Below are 14,944 nucleotides of genomic sequence, written 5' to 3'. Positions count from 1 at the left end.
GTCCTGGTGTAAATAGTGAGGCTTCTACCCAGCGCGGGAGTGTGCGCTCTGCATCAGGTCTTGGTGTAGATTGTGAGGCTTCTACCCAGCGTGGGAGTGTGCGCTCTGCATCTGGTCTTGGTGTAAATTGTGAAGCTTCTACCCAGCACTGGAGTGTGCCTCTGTATCAGGTCTTGGTGTAAATTGTGAGGCTTCTACCCAGCACGGGAGTGTGCGCTCTGCATCAGGTCTTGGTGTAAATTGTGAGGCTTCTACCCAGCACGGGAGTGTGCCTCTGCATCAGGTCTTGGTGTAAATTGTGAGGCTTCTACCCAGCACGGGAGTGTGCCTCTGCATCAGGTCTTGGTGTAAATTGTGAGGCTTCTACCCAGAATGGGAGTGTGCCTCTGCATCAGGTCTTTATGCAAATTTTGAGGCTTCTACCCAGCATGCGAGTGTGTCTCTGCATCAGGTCCTGGTGTAAATTGTGAGGCTTCTACCCAGCGTGGGAGTGTGCGCTCTGCATCAGGTCTTGGTGTAAATTGTGAGGCTTCTACCCAGCACGGGAGTGTGCCTCTGGATCAGGTCTTGGTGTAAATTGTGAGGCTTCTACCCAGCGCGGGAGTGTGCGCTCTGCATCAGGTCTTGGTGTAAATTGTGAGGCTTCTACCCAGCACGGGAGTGTTTCTCTGCATCAGGTCTTGGTGCAAAGTGTGAGGCTTCTACCCAGCATGGGAGTGTGCGCTCTGCATCAGGTCTTTGTGTAAATTGTGAGGCTTCTACCCAGCGCGGGAGTGTGCGCTCTGCATCAGGTCTTGGTGTAAATTGTGAGGCTTCTACCCAGCGCGGGAGTGTGCGCTCTGCATCAGGTCTTGGTGTAAATTGTGAGGCTTCTACCCAGCGCGGGAGTGTGCGCTCTGCATCAGGTCTTGGTGTAAATTGTGAGGCTTCCGCCCAGCACGGGATTGTGCCTCTGCATCAGGTCTTGGTGTAAATTGTGAGGCTTCTGCCCAGCAGGGGAGTGTGCGCTCTGCATCAGGTCTTGGTGTAAATTGTGAGGCTTCTACCCACACGGCAGTGTGTGCTCTGCATCAGTTCTTGGTGTAAATTGTGAGGCTTCTGCCAAGCACGGGAGTGTGCGCTCTGCATCAGGTCTTGGTGTAAATTGTGAGGCTTCTACCCAGCGCGGGAGTGTGCGCTCTGCATCAGGTCTTGGTGTAAATTGTGAGGCTTCTACCCAGCACGGGAGTGTGCCTCTGCATCAGTTCTTGGTGTAAATTGTGAGGCTTCTGCCCAGCAGGGGAGTGTGCGCTCTGCATCAGGTCTTGGTGTAAATTGTGAGGCTTCTACCCACACGGCAGTGTGCGCTCTGTATCAGTTCTTGGTGTAAATTGTGAGGCTTCTGCCCAGCAGGGGAGTGTGTGCTCTGCATCAGGTCTTGGTGTAAATTGTGAGGCTTCTTCCCAGCACGGGAGTGTGCGCCCTGCATCAGGTCTTGGTGTAAATTGTGAGGCTTCTGCCCAGCAGGGGAGTGTGCTCTCTGCATCAGGTCTTGGTGTAAATTGTGAGGCTTCTACCCACACGGCAGTGTGCGCTCTGCATCAGTTCCTGGTGTAAATTGTGAGGCTTCTGCCCAGCAGGGGAGTGTGCGCTCTGCATCAGGTCTTGGTGTAAATTGTGAGGCTTCTTCCCAGCACGGGAGTGTGTGCCCTGCATCAGGTCTTGGTGTAAATTGTGAGGCTTCTTCCCAGCACGGGAGCGTGCGCTCTGCATCAGGTCTTGGTGTAAATTGTGAGGCTTCTACCCAGCATGGGAGTGTGCGCTCTGCATCAGGTCTTGGTGTAAATTGTGAGGCTTCTGCCCAGCAGGAGAGTGTGCGCTCTGCATCAGGTCTTGGTGTAAATTGTGAGGCTTCTACCCAGCACGGGAGTGTGCGCTCTGCATCAGGTCTTGGTGTAAATTGTGAGGCTTCTACCCACACGGCAGTGTGCGCTCTGCATCAGTTCTTGGTGTAAATTTTGAGGCTTCTGCCCAGCAGGGGAGTGTGCGCTCTGCATCAGGTCTTGGTGTAAATTGTGAGGCTTCTACCCAGCACGGGAGTGTGCGCTCTACATCAGGTCTTGGTGTAAATTGTGAGGCTTCTACCCACACGGCAGTGTGCGCTCTGCATCAGTTCTTGGTGTAAATTGTGAGGCTTCTGCCCAGCAGGGGAGTGTGCGCTCTGCATCAGGTCTTGGTGTAAATTGTGAGGCTTCTTCCCAGCACGGGAGTGTGCGCCCTGCATCAGGTCTTGGTGTAAATTGTGAGGCTTCTTCCCACCACGGGAGTGTGCGCTCTGCATCAGGTCTTGGTGTAAATTGTGAGGCTTCTACCCAGCATGGGAGTGTGCGCTCTGCATCAGGTCTTGGTGTAAATTGTGAGGCTTCTGCCCAGCAGGAGAGTGTGCGCTCTGCATCAGATCTTGGTGTAAATTGTGAGGCTTCTACCCAGCACGGGAGTGTGCGCTCTGCATCAGGTCTTGATGCAAATTGTGAGGCTTCTACCCACACGGGAGTGTGCGCTCTGCATCAGGTCTTGGTGTAAATTGTGAGGCTTCTACCCAGCATGGGACTGTGCGCTCTGCATCAGGTCTTGATGTAAATTATGAGGTTTCTACACAGCACGGGAATGCGCGCTCTGCATCAGGTCTTGATGCAAATTGTGAGGCTTCTACCCAGCATGGGAGTGTGCGCTCTGCATCAGGTCTTGATGTAAATTGTGAGGCTTCTAACCAGCACGGGAGTGTGCGCTCTGCATCAGGTCCTGGTGTAAATTGTGAGGCTTCTATCCAGCACGGGAGTGTGCGCTCTGCATCAGGTCCTGGTGTAAATTGTGAAGCTTCTACCCAGCACGGGAGTGTGCCTCTGCAACAGGTCTTGGTGTAAATTAATTGTGAGGCTTCTACCCAGCACGGGAGTGTGCGCTCTGCATCAGGTCTTGGTGTAAATTGTGAGGCTTCTACCCAGCACGGGAGTGTTTCTCTGCATCAGGTATGGATGCAAATTGTGAGGCTTCTACCCAGCACAGGAGTGTGCGCTCTGCATCAGGTCTTTGTGTAAATTGTGAGGCTTCTACCCAGCATGGGAGTGTGCCTCTGCATCAGGTCTTTATGCAAATGTTGAGGCTTCTACCCAGCATGCGAGTGTGTCTCTGCATCAGGTCTTGGTGTAAATTGTGAGGCTTCTACCCACATGGGTGTGTGCGCTCTGCATCAGGTCTTGGTGTAAATTGTGAGGCTTCTACCCAGCACGGGAGTGTGCCTCTGCATCAGGTCTTGGTGTAAATTGTGAGGCTTCTACCCAGCATGGGAGTGTGCCTCTGCATCAGGTCTTGGTGTAAATTGTGAGGCTTCTACCCAGCACGGGAGTGGGCGCTCTGCATCAGATCTTGGTGTAAATTGTGAGTTCTCTGTGTTTGCTCATAAAGTGTTGTCTCTTAAGGGCTCTTTTTTCTGGTGCTCGGATATGTCACTTCCTTTGCTGAGCCTCGAAGCAGCCTCACATTCAGCTAGCGCTTGGCCTACTGTGCTTGGTATGGGGCAGGGAGAGGAAGATGACCAAGGTGGCGCTTGGCAGTGGTTGCCACACGAGCACAGAGGCAGTGTCACAGTGCTCACAAAGGGATGAAAGCGGCTGGTGACCGATGGCCCATGAGAGCAGGAATGCCAGCGTCCCTACCGGGTATTGCAGAGGATCAAAAGGCCTTGAAAAACTCCCAAGAAGCCAAGATTTCTCTCTCTAGGCAGCAGTCCCCAAAGCTGTGCTTGTTAGAGCTGGATGGCAGCAATACTCCTTGTGAGTCCAGTCTCATCTCGCCAGGGAGGCTACTTTCTCTTCAGATGCAAGGTTGTCTGTCTGTCCTTTGTTACTCGTAGAGTAAAGACCCTACTCTTTCAGTACGGCCACACCCTCGCCCTGTCCCAGCTCTTCCCACTCTGGTGGTGCACACAGCCACTACAGTCTAACATGTGAACAAGAGAGCCTGGCTCCCAGGGCCCGCTAATACTTCTGTATTGGCCATTCAGACATAATGGTGCCCCCCAACTTTTCAATGGATCCAATCTGCCCAAAGGACCTCATTTACGGTATTTTGGCGTAGGACAGCGCAGCAAGGCACCTTACTGTGCTGTCCTACACCAAAATGAGGGGGTAGGAATGCACTCTGTTTATGCAACACAGCACATTCTTGTCCTTTCTCCCTGGGCTGGCACCACTGCAGTAGCCTAGCTCCAACGCAGGCACCCTTGCATCGTAGGACATGAGTGCGGCCACTGCAGACAAGATTGTTTTTTGTGCAGGAAGGGGCACCTTTCTGCACAAAAATCAATTCTCAGGCATTTTCCTCTTTCTACATGTGCTGAAGAATGCAGCACATGAAGCAAACAGGAAATAGCAAGAAGAAATAGGGATATTTCTCCTCGTTACACCCCTGTCAGGAATGCAAAGCATTTTGACGCATTCCTATGTTATGTTGTAAAGACTTAATATAGCACAACAAATCACCCCCACACACACATTCCCAAGTTAAAAGAGGGCAAGAGGCCTGATCTTTCGTAGCTTCTTGGTCAGAAAAGCAAAGTTTTAAGCAGCTTCTTGAAAGATGCAGAATCAGAGCATATGCGAATGTGAAGTGGAAGCCTGTTCCAATGAAGAGGGTCAGATGAGAAAAGGATCTACCACCCTGCCTAACTGTGTGAATACAACGTGGGCAGAGCAAGAATTGATCCTTAGAGCTCAGAATTCTGGTGGAGTAGAAAATTGACAGTATGGTTGGGAGATACATCGGTCCTTTTTTTTTCCAGAGTTTTATATAGGGTGAACTAGACCTGAGACATCGGGTATCAGAGCACTTTACATGAGCACCAGTTTAGTTACAGAAGACCACATTCATTTTTGTTAGGCACAGGGAAATTAAGTGATTTGCCCAGAATCACAGGATGTTGAGCGTTGTTGCCAAGACTCAAACCCGGTTCCCCAGCTTCGTCCGCTCTGTCCTCTCCCTGACAAAGCTCTGTGTAATAGTCACAGAAGGTTGAAAGTCACTCACTTTCTAATGGGAAGCCAATGCAGTGCTTTAAGCGTTGGTACAGAAGGTGTGCGTGAAGGAAGTTTAAGGACAAGTCGGGCCACGGTGTTCGGGATAACTGAAGTCTAGACAGGAGAGAGTCATTGGCCACTGCCATGAGCTCATTGCCATATCTAAGCAGCTCACCACTAGTGCCTGCGTGAGAGTCTTTCTTGTGTGTAGAGACAGGCATTGAAATACTAGTCTTAGTAAATATGGGAATGCACCAAAATCCATGGGTGGATGTGTGCTGCCTTGTGTCACTCCAGATTTACTAAGCAACGCAATGTGCCTCTGAATGTCTTAGTAAATCTGATTTAAGTCCTTGTGTTGCCCTCTGTCACCTGCATGACGCAACAGCAAAGCAAGGGATTTGTAACTCTGGCCCCAGGTGAGCAGCTGCATTCAAGGTAAACCTAAAGGGGACAATGGAGGAGTCTAAAATGTCTGTCAACAGCCCAAGGCCCCCTTGACACAGGAGAATAGAAGAGTTTGTATGGTAGAGCAGTGGTTTAACAATAGCCCTTACATCCTCCACAGTATGGGGGCCACTGTGCTCCATGGGGGCCCCTCTAGCACTGTGCACAGACAGCAGGCTTGAATGGGTCCGAAGCATAGGGGGCCCCTCCATTTAACTTGCAGGGGGTCCCCCTCAAGTTTCGTTATGCCATTGTGGTATAGCCAATTTAATTAACCCTGGGCGTAGTTCGCGAAGTAGCACTTCGCGAAGCTACGCAAAGTGCAGTTCGCACTTCGCGAGCTACGCGTAGCACTTCGCGAATTGCGTAGTACCTTGTTCGCACTGTGCCAGATGTCGTTTTCAATGATTGCACAGTGCGGACAAACAACCGGCACTGTGCAATCATTGAAAATGGCATCTTGCACAGTGCGAGCTGTCGTTTTCTGCTGCTCGAGTAGATTTTTACTCGAGCGGCAGCTTTCTCAACGCGAACTGGTAGTTTCTCATCGCGAGCGGTCGCGAGCATACGCGACCACTCGCAATGAGAAACCTGACCTCCTCGCGTTGAGAATCTCGCCGGGAGGTTTATTTTCCATGCTCGCGATCGCCAACTTGATGTTGCTGATCGCGAACAAGGAAAAAGTCTCGCCGGGATGTCATTTTGCTTGCTCGCGGTCGCCAACTTGACGTTGAGGACCGCGAGCAAGCAAAAAATGACCGCAGCACTACGCAACACTACGCTACGCGTGTTCGCACTGTGCTACGTGCAGTTCGCGCAGTGCGAAATAGCGCGAACTTCGCAAACTACGCGAGCGTAGCGTAGTGCTCTGCCCAGGCTTAAATTTAATAGGGTTGGGTGCATTGTTTTATACATTGTAGGAGGCTCATCTGGTACAGTTATCCTGGGTTTGCTTGATATGACCTTGGAAAGTGAATTGTGGTTGTGGAGACTTGTCATCGGCGAGAAGATTAAGGGTCAAGCTGTCATTCTGCTTGGAGATCAGCCATCTTTAGGGGGTATTTAAGTGTGTCCCTGCTAAATAAAAAGTTAGTACTTGTTGAGTATAAAACACACTGGACATCAGTTCTCAATGACAACCTAAGGTAAAGCTGAGTTTACCATTAGCATCTTGATTCAGAGTGAGGCAGTGACTTCCCAAAGAGGATATTTTTGTAAACTATATTTTGGAAATGTCGTTTGTGTCATACAATATTTTGTGCACAATTCGGTGACATACAAGAATAAAATCTTCTTGAGGTTGAACCTGCACCATCTGAACCAACCTTGTACTCTTTGCCACCAATGATAGGCTAGGTACCAGATGGCACAACAAAGTCTAACAAAATCAAATATGTTATTGGATTCCTCCAGTTTCACTCCAGCTTTTTCTGTGAGAATCCATTGTTTGCCACTTCCTCATTATTTGGAACTGAACTTTTCCACAAGACCCCTCTGAAACTTTTACAATTGGTTAAGTATAAACGCAGTTATATTATTTAATTGAAGAAATACTCCAGCAATGACATCTTTGTGGTCCTGAGTTTGTTTAATGAAGGTGGTATCATGTTCTGAGCAGCCTCCTGGACAGCGCTCTGTGGCATACTCTTCTGTTTCCTGATTTTATATAAAAACTTTACCTTCATCAGACTCTTCACTTGAGCCTGCTGCCATGTCTTTTCCAGTGGCCCAGCTCTAGCCAGAAGACATCATCATACATGGTATGTGAAATTCTGGTATTTCAGTAGGTTGGTGGCAGTGCTTAATTTGTAAAGAGATAAGTGCCAGGGGCCTTGTCAGGACTAGGGGTGGGCTGAATTTGCAAAATTCACTTTCACAAATTATCGCGGAAATTTTAAAAATCTCCGCAAACACGCGCAAATATCGCGAAGATGCAGATGTTTTTTTCTTGCCCGTTCGCGGTATTTTCTGCGTGGTCGCGGCTCGCCAACTTACCCATGCGGTTGCTCGCGAGCACGGCCATCTTGTTTTCACTTGTCTCGCGGTGCATGATCGCGAGAAGAAAGACGTGATCGCGCGAAGAATGACGTTACTGCGGGCGCGAACTGTCGCGAGACAGCGCGAATGGCTACTAACAATCCAACATCTCATGGAGAACGCGACCGGATCGGGAAAACTTGTCGGCGAACGCGGGGATTCAGGTAAGGCGATCCAGCGCACGCGAGAATGTATTATTTTACAGCGCGAGCAAGCAAAAAATTTCCGGGAAAATGCGGATTGCGGAAATTTTGACATTTTCGCGCTCTCCGCGGAACGCGAAAATGTCAAATTATCGCAATTTCCGTGAGCGGAACGGAATTTTAGCCAAGGCCTAGTCAGAACACAACAGCAGCTTGCACCATCCATTGCGCTACTAATGACAGTTCACACTTTTTATACATTAAACATGACTAATACCCGCCACCCAAGCTATCTTTATTACTTTGGTTGGAAGATATTAGCAGTGGTGTAGCAATAGCGGGTAGTCCGCCCCAGGTGGCAAAGAATTTGGGGAGCGTCACAGGGCGGCAAATGCAGGGGCTGCCACGGTCAGCAACATTTCTAGATAAGGCACTGGGTATTAGTCATTTTTTAATGCATATAGAATTAACAACTGTTGTTGTGTTCAACACAAAGTTGGGCAAACAGCGCCACCATGTGGCTGGCTGTCATAAATACCGGTATTGACAATTAAGTGCTGAGCACTGCAAACCACCGGCCCAAGTTAAGCGCTGGCTTGGTGGTGTGATATCTCTGAATATAGGAAACAGATTTCAACAGTCCACAACACTTATACACTGCTCCCTATGCTGAGCTTTACCTCAGCCAAGGTACTCTGGTCAGTTACATGATATACCATTTCAGTCGAGCTGCATAAACAGGTCCTTTCCTCTATTTCCTATCCTGATACAAAGGGTATTTCATGTTCTTAAAGTATTTTTTTAACTTCTGAACACTCTGAACTATGTATGACTTATGATTATGATCTTTCCAGCTAATGGGAATTTTAATTTCTCCCCAGTAAAAGCCTATTTTATTTCATGGCTTATATCTTTTAAAGTATGCTTGGTCCCATGTCTGTGCTAGGTATTAATTAACACTGGTTGGTAACATTTTGTGCATTCTCTGGGTGACAAATATATGTGAGAATTCAAGTGCGACTGCTCGCTTGAGTTTAAGCATCTGAGGGGATATGAATGCTCATAATTGAGAATCACGAATGACGGATGTCCCGCATGGAGCAGATGTTCACCATGTGTGAGTGTAACAGGGTGCTATAAAGGAACAGAATCTTTTGTGGGATTCCATAATGGGGACACTATTTTAATTTGATTTTAATGTTGTGACAGGCATCCACAATTTCTCAGTGATGTGCCTTGATGTATTTTTAATACACTTCCAAATCCACACACCAGCCCTGTCTGTCTTTCCTATGCACCTTTCTGATGTGTAGTGAGACATATTTATTAAGAAATTGTGATTGGCCCTTATGTGCCATAGGGCATATTTATTAAGATTTTGCATTGGGGTTGCTTCACTTTTGTGACGTAGCCCCAATGCAAAATTATTGTTTCCATTTTGTGTAATCCACCCAAATCCACTTTGCATGATTTCTTAAATGCAAAGAAATGAAAGGCAACGCATAGTGCTGCCTTGCGTAACTTTGTGTTGCGAGGGGCTCCATGGGTAGAGCATGGGTGGAGCATGGGTGGAGCATGGGTGGAACATGGGCATTGCTCTGCATCCACAGATGGATTTTGATACCATCCCAGGATTACCAAGTCTATAAACCTGGGTTTGCGTTCTCCTTGTTATTTCCTTTTGCTTTGTGTGATGCACTTAGCCTCTAAGGATTGTTATATGCAGTAAGGGGTTCCTTGTTGCACAATACAATCCTGCTCTTCACGCAGGCACCCTTGCAGCATGACACCAAGGAGCCTGCATTGGCGCTAGGCAGCCTCAAGCGGAGACAGCGGAAGTGCAACATATCTTAACCATTATGCCCAATTATGTCCTTTTTTATCGCCTTCTTTCCATCGTATGACCTGTAGGTATCCTACAATTTACTAAAGAAATCGATCAAAATTTGGATCAAGAGATTGTGAATGTCATTAGCTGGAGTGAAATAAACATTTACCAGAACATACGGAACACATGTCTGGCTGCCAGGTGTTCCACCAAACAGCTAGAAAGCTGAACCGGAACATCCGGCTGAGGACTGTTCATGATCATATGCCCCCTTCAGGTGTCCATCATTAGGGGGGTCCTTTTTAGGTCTCGTAGCCAATAGGTCTCGCTTTTGGGACCTTATAAGTATTTAGTTATGCAACTGTTGCATGGCTAAACACTTATAAGGTCCTAAAGGCGAGACCTATTGGCCATGCCAATGCCTGTTCTTATTGTAAATAATATATCCATCAAAGGAGAAGCGTGTTGTTAGATTCATATTTATGTGACTAAATTATGCTATTGAATAATGTTTTTAGAATGGATCCAATACGTAAATGCTGAATTAATATGATTACAGTTGAAAAGAGTTTAACATGGCATACAAAAGTGCATTATTTAATGTAATGTCATTATGCCACAATTTACTGAAAACTCAATTTTTGTTACCATAGTTGCTGTTTCTTGTTCACTCCTGCACTTTCCCCTCTCATCTTGTTCTTCTGTGTAATTTTACTTTCTACGGCTCTGCAGAAGCAAAGACAAGTGATATGATGGGATTTTTCCAAATTCTTGTGTATGGCAGACAAACTTTCTAGTGTTCCTAACTGTTGCAAATCTCAAGGTTCTTCTGTTGTAGATCTATTGATGAACCTAGGCATATTCACTGGTGAAAGACTTATGGTTGAAATTTTACAATATTGCAGAAGATGTTAGGCGCTATCTCAAGGATGGGATTGTGTTATGGACTTAAATGTGATCTATGATTCGCTGATTTATCTAAAACGTGTTACATTTAAGGTGGGAATCGGTGGAATTTTGGTCACTACGTGATACTCTTTAACGCTAAGTTCTGGCCAAATTCTGCCAATCGCTAGTGGTGGAATTTTGTCTCCTGTGAGAATCCACAATATGCGAGCGGATGAGCACGACTGAGATTTAGCGTTCCCTACCACGATTTCCTCACCTGGGGGCAGCAGCGGCCCGTGGAGGGAGTTCCGTGGGGCAGTAAGGCGGGGCGGGGGAGGGGCAGGGTGGGGGGATCTAAAAACCGGAATATGGATAATTACAGGTAAGTAAACAATTAAATAAATAAAACAAATTTCGTAGCGCGTGCTGCATCGCATTTTGCGAAGCAGCACGCGCTACGAAATTCGTTTTATTTATTTAATTGTTTACTTACCTGCAATTATAACTACGTTTATCATGGAGGGTTCGATTATGATGATTTTGCATTGACTTGCTGGATTAGTTTAAGATAAACATCGTGTTTAAATATGTGAGTATAGATTACATTTTATTAAGACCACTAAATGATAATCCTATCGATTGTATAGAAACCATTATTTCCATTACACTGTCCATTTGTGTTCATATGTTCTAAAGAGTGTTAATCAAGCAGATTCACTAGATTGAATAAGATTGTGGAGACAAGACTGATGAGGAAATACTAAGTAGATTGACCTAATAGGTAAATATTTACCTTATCTCAATTTCTAGTAAACCTGATAGTAAAGAAATTCGAATAAGAGTTTTATGGAATGCAAAGTATTCTAGGTGCAAATGTAAGAGGTGCATATGTAAGAGGTGTTTAATCTCTAGGTTTGACGAACATTATGGCGCCGATTACGATCCTGTAAAAACCGGGTACGAACCGTCGGACGGAGCATATTCTCCGTCCGACGCGTACCCGGTCGTCAAAATTTACAAACATGGAATTACGATTCGCACGGAAACACCATTTCCGTACGAATCGTAAAAAACCCCGACCGAACAAAATAAACCTACAAATGCGATCCGGGAAAGCGCCGACCTGACGTCGGGACGCTCGCAGCCTGCCATTCACGAACCAGGAATTACGATTCGCACCGATGTCATCCCGCACGGTGAATATTTTCCGGCAGCCAAAAACTGCCGGGAAATCAGGACGACGCGAACAAGGACTACCAGTACGCGACGGACAGACAGGACGACGCGAACAAGGAGGACCAGTACGCGACAGGACGACGCGAACAAGGAGTACCAGTACGCGACGGACAGACAGGACGACGCGAACAAGGAAAACCAGTACGCGACAGGACGACGCGAACAAGGAGGACCAGTACGCGACGGACAGACATGGACCCGAACCTACGAGTCATCCCGGCCCTCATAGCAGTCGACCTCCTCTACAGGTTCGGACGCAGATGCCGCAGTAGGTCAGAACAACTAAGGGAGGGGGGAAAGTGGGGTGGGGTGGGGGTGGCAGGACCAGGGCAGGCCACAAACCCCCCACCAAAGTCACACAGCACACATGCCCTGGACATACCTGACTCCCATGCCCTGGTCACTACGAGGGGGTGGGGGCGTGTCCAGATAAGCCAGCGACCGCCACAACGGAAGTCCGTCACGACGCGAACAGGCAACACAACCAGACAGGTACGTCCCGTACCCACGCCTCAAGAGCGTGGGTACGAGTCGAACCACGCCCACACCCACGTCACCCCAACAATGGCGGGACGGCTCGTACCCACGTGGCAAAGGCCTGGGTATGGCCCGCACAAGCATCACATAGCGTGGGGACGGATATGTACGCACCCTACCCCCACCCCGTATGCATGGAGCGTACCCACACGCCAACAGTGTAAGTACGACTCGTACCCCCACCCGCGTACGTATGGAGCCTAGCCCCACCCCAACAGTGTAAGTACGACCCGTACCCACCCACGTACGTATGGAGCGTACCCCCACCCCAACAGTGTAAGTACGACCCGTACCCACCCGCGTACGTATGGAGCGTACCCCCACCCCAACAGTGTAAGTACGACCCGTACCCACCCGCATACGTATGGAGCGTAGCCCCACCCCAACAGTGTAAGTACGACCCGTACCCACCCGCATAAGTATGGAGCATACCCCCACCCCAACAGTGTAAGTACGACTCGTACCCCCACCCGCATACGTATGGAGCGTACCCCCCCAACAATGTAAGTACGACCCGTACCCTCACCCGCGTACGTATGGAGCGTACCCCCACCCCAACAGTGTAAGTACGACTCGTACCCCCACCCGCGTACGTATGGAGCCTAGCCCCACCCCAACAGTGTAAGTACGACCCGTACCCACCCGTGTACGTATGGAGCGTACCCCCACCCCAACAGTGTAAGTACGACTCGTACCCCCACCCGCGTACGTATGGAGCCTAGCCCCACCCCAACAGTGTAATTACGACCCGTACCCACCCGCGTACGTATGGAGCGTACCCCCACCTCAACAGTGTAAGTACGACTCGTACCCCCACCCGCGTATGTATGGAGCCTAGCCCCACCCCAACAGTGTAAGTACGACCCGTACCCACCCGCGTACGTATGGAGCGTACCCCCACCCCAACAGTGTAAGTACGACTCGTACCCCCACCCGCGTACGTATGGAGCGTAGCCCCACCCCAACAGTGTAAGTACGACCCGTACCCACCCGCGTACGTATGGAGCGTACCCCCACCCCAACAGTGTAAGTACGACCCGTACCCACCCGCGTACGTATGGAGCGTACCCCCACCCCAACAGTGTAAGTACGATACGTACCCCCACCTCGAATGCATGGAGCGTACCCACATCCGTGTATGTCATGAGCATACATATTGTGAAATTGGAGAGGTGGGTGCAGAGTCCTCCCAGCAGTGCCCTGAGACAGGAGGGGTGTGTGCAGAGTCCTCCCAGCAGTGCCCAGACACAGGAGGGGTGGGTGCCCATCACTCCCATCAGTGCCCAGACACAGGAGGGGTGGGTGCCTAACACTCCCAGCAGTGCCCAGAGTCAGGAGGGGTGTGTGCAGAGTCCTCCCAGCAGTGCCCAGACACAGGAGGGGTGGGTGCCTATCACTCCCAGCAGTGCCCAGAGTCAGGAGGGGTGTGTGCAGAGTCCTCCCAGCAGTGCCCAGACACAGGAGGGGTGGGTGCAGAGTCCTCCCAGCAGTGCCCAGACACAGGAGGGGTGGGTGCCTATCACTCCCAGCAGTGCCCAGAGTCAGGAGGGGTGTGTGCAGAGTCGTCCCAGCAGTGCCCAGACACAGGAGGGGTGTGTGCCTATCACTCCCAGCAGTGCCCTGAGACAGGAGGGGTGGGTGCCTATCAATCCCAGCAGTGCCCTGAGACAGGAGGGGTGGGTGCCTCTCACTCCCAGCAGTGCCCTGAGACAGGAGGGGTGGGTGCCTATCACTCCCAGCAGTGCCCAGAGTCAGGAGGGGTGTGTGCAGAGTCCTCCCAGCAGTGCCCTGAGACAGGAGGGGTGGGTGCCTATCACTCCTAGCAGTGCCCAGAGTCAGGAGGGGTGTGCAGAGTCCTCCCAGCAGTGCCCAGAGACAGGAGGGGTGGGTGCCTTTCACTCCCAGCAGTGCCCAGAGTCAGGAGGGGTGTGTGCAGAGTCGTCCCAGCAGTGCCCTGAGACAGGAGGGGTGGGTGCCTATCACTCCCAGCAGTGCCCTGAGACAGGAGGGGTGGGTGCCTATCACTCCCAGCAGTGCCCAGAGTCAGGAGGGGTGGGTGCAGAGTCCTCCCAGCAGTGCCCAGACACAGGAGGGGTGGGTGCCTATCACTCCCAGCAGTGCCCAGAGTCAGGAGGGGTGTGTGCAGAGTCGTCCCAGCAGTGCCCAGACACAGGAGGGGTGGGTGCCTATCACTCCCAGCAGTGCCCAGAGACAGGAGGGGTGGGTGCCTATCACTCCCAGCAGTGCCCAGAGTCAGGAGGGGTGTGTGCAGAGTCCTCCCAGCAGTGCCCAGACACAGGAGGGGTGGGTGCCTATCACTCCCAGCAGTGCCCTGAGACAGGAGGGGTGGGTGCCTATCACTCCCAGCAGTGCCTAGAGTCAGGAGGGGTGTGTGCAGAGTCCTCCCAGCAGTGCCCAGACACAGGAGGGGTGTGTGCAGAGTCCTCCCAGCAGTGCCCTGAGACAGGAGGGGTGGGGGCCCATCACTCCCAGCAGTGCCCATGGAACGCAAAGGGAGGAGTAGTCACAGATACCATGCCCACAAATGTCAGTCAGGTGCACAAAGACCCTGCAGTACATGTACCACATGTGTTCGAGGCTGGGAGTATACGCATGCATAGCGCAGAAAAGAAAACATGTACACATGAAGTCATGTCAATAGGCCACATACACAAGTACAATGACTAGCAAGGATGCCACGAATGATGGAGGTGGAGACATCGCTCAGCATGCATGTGCAAAGGTGAAGGACTACGTCACACACCCAGCTAATG

The 14,944-nt window shown here is 50.2% G+C and overlaps 1 protein-coding gene across 1 annotated transcript in view; it reads right to left on the bottom strand.

Annotated features, from left to right (window-relative positions):
- Positions 1-5,644, bottom strand: part of LOC146808561 (vomeronasal type-2 receptor 26-like) — a 58,239-nt gene extending 52,595 nt beyond the window's left edge. The window contains exon 1 of the mRNA XM_085624009.1: positions 5,612-5,644. Within this exon, the coding sequence (XP_085480135.1) occupies positions 5,612-5,644 (33 nt within the window). The remainder of the gene's footprint in view (positions 1-5,611) is intronic.
- Between the last annotated feature and the right edge of the window lie 9,300 nt (positions 5,645-14,944).

Source organism: Triturus cristatus, chromosome 8 (genome assembly GCF_964204655.1).
Source record: "Triturus cristatus chromosome 8, aTriCri1.1, whole genome shotgun sequence".
Lineage (NCBI taxonomy): Eukaryota > Metazoa > Chordata > Amphibia > Caudata > Salamandridae > Triturus > Triturus cristatus.
This window is presented reverse-complemented; position numbering and strand designations above follow the sequence as displayed.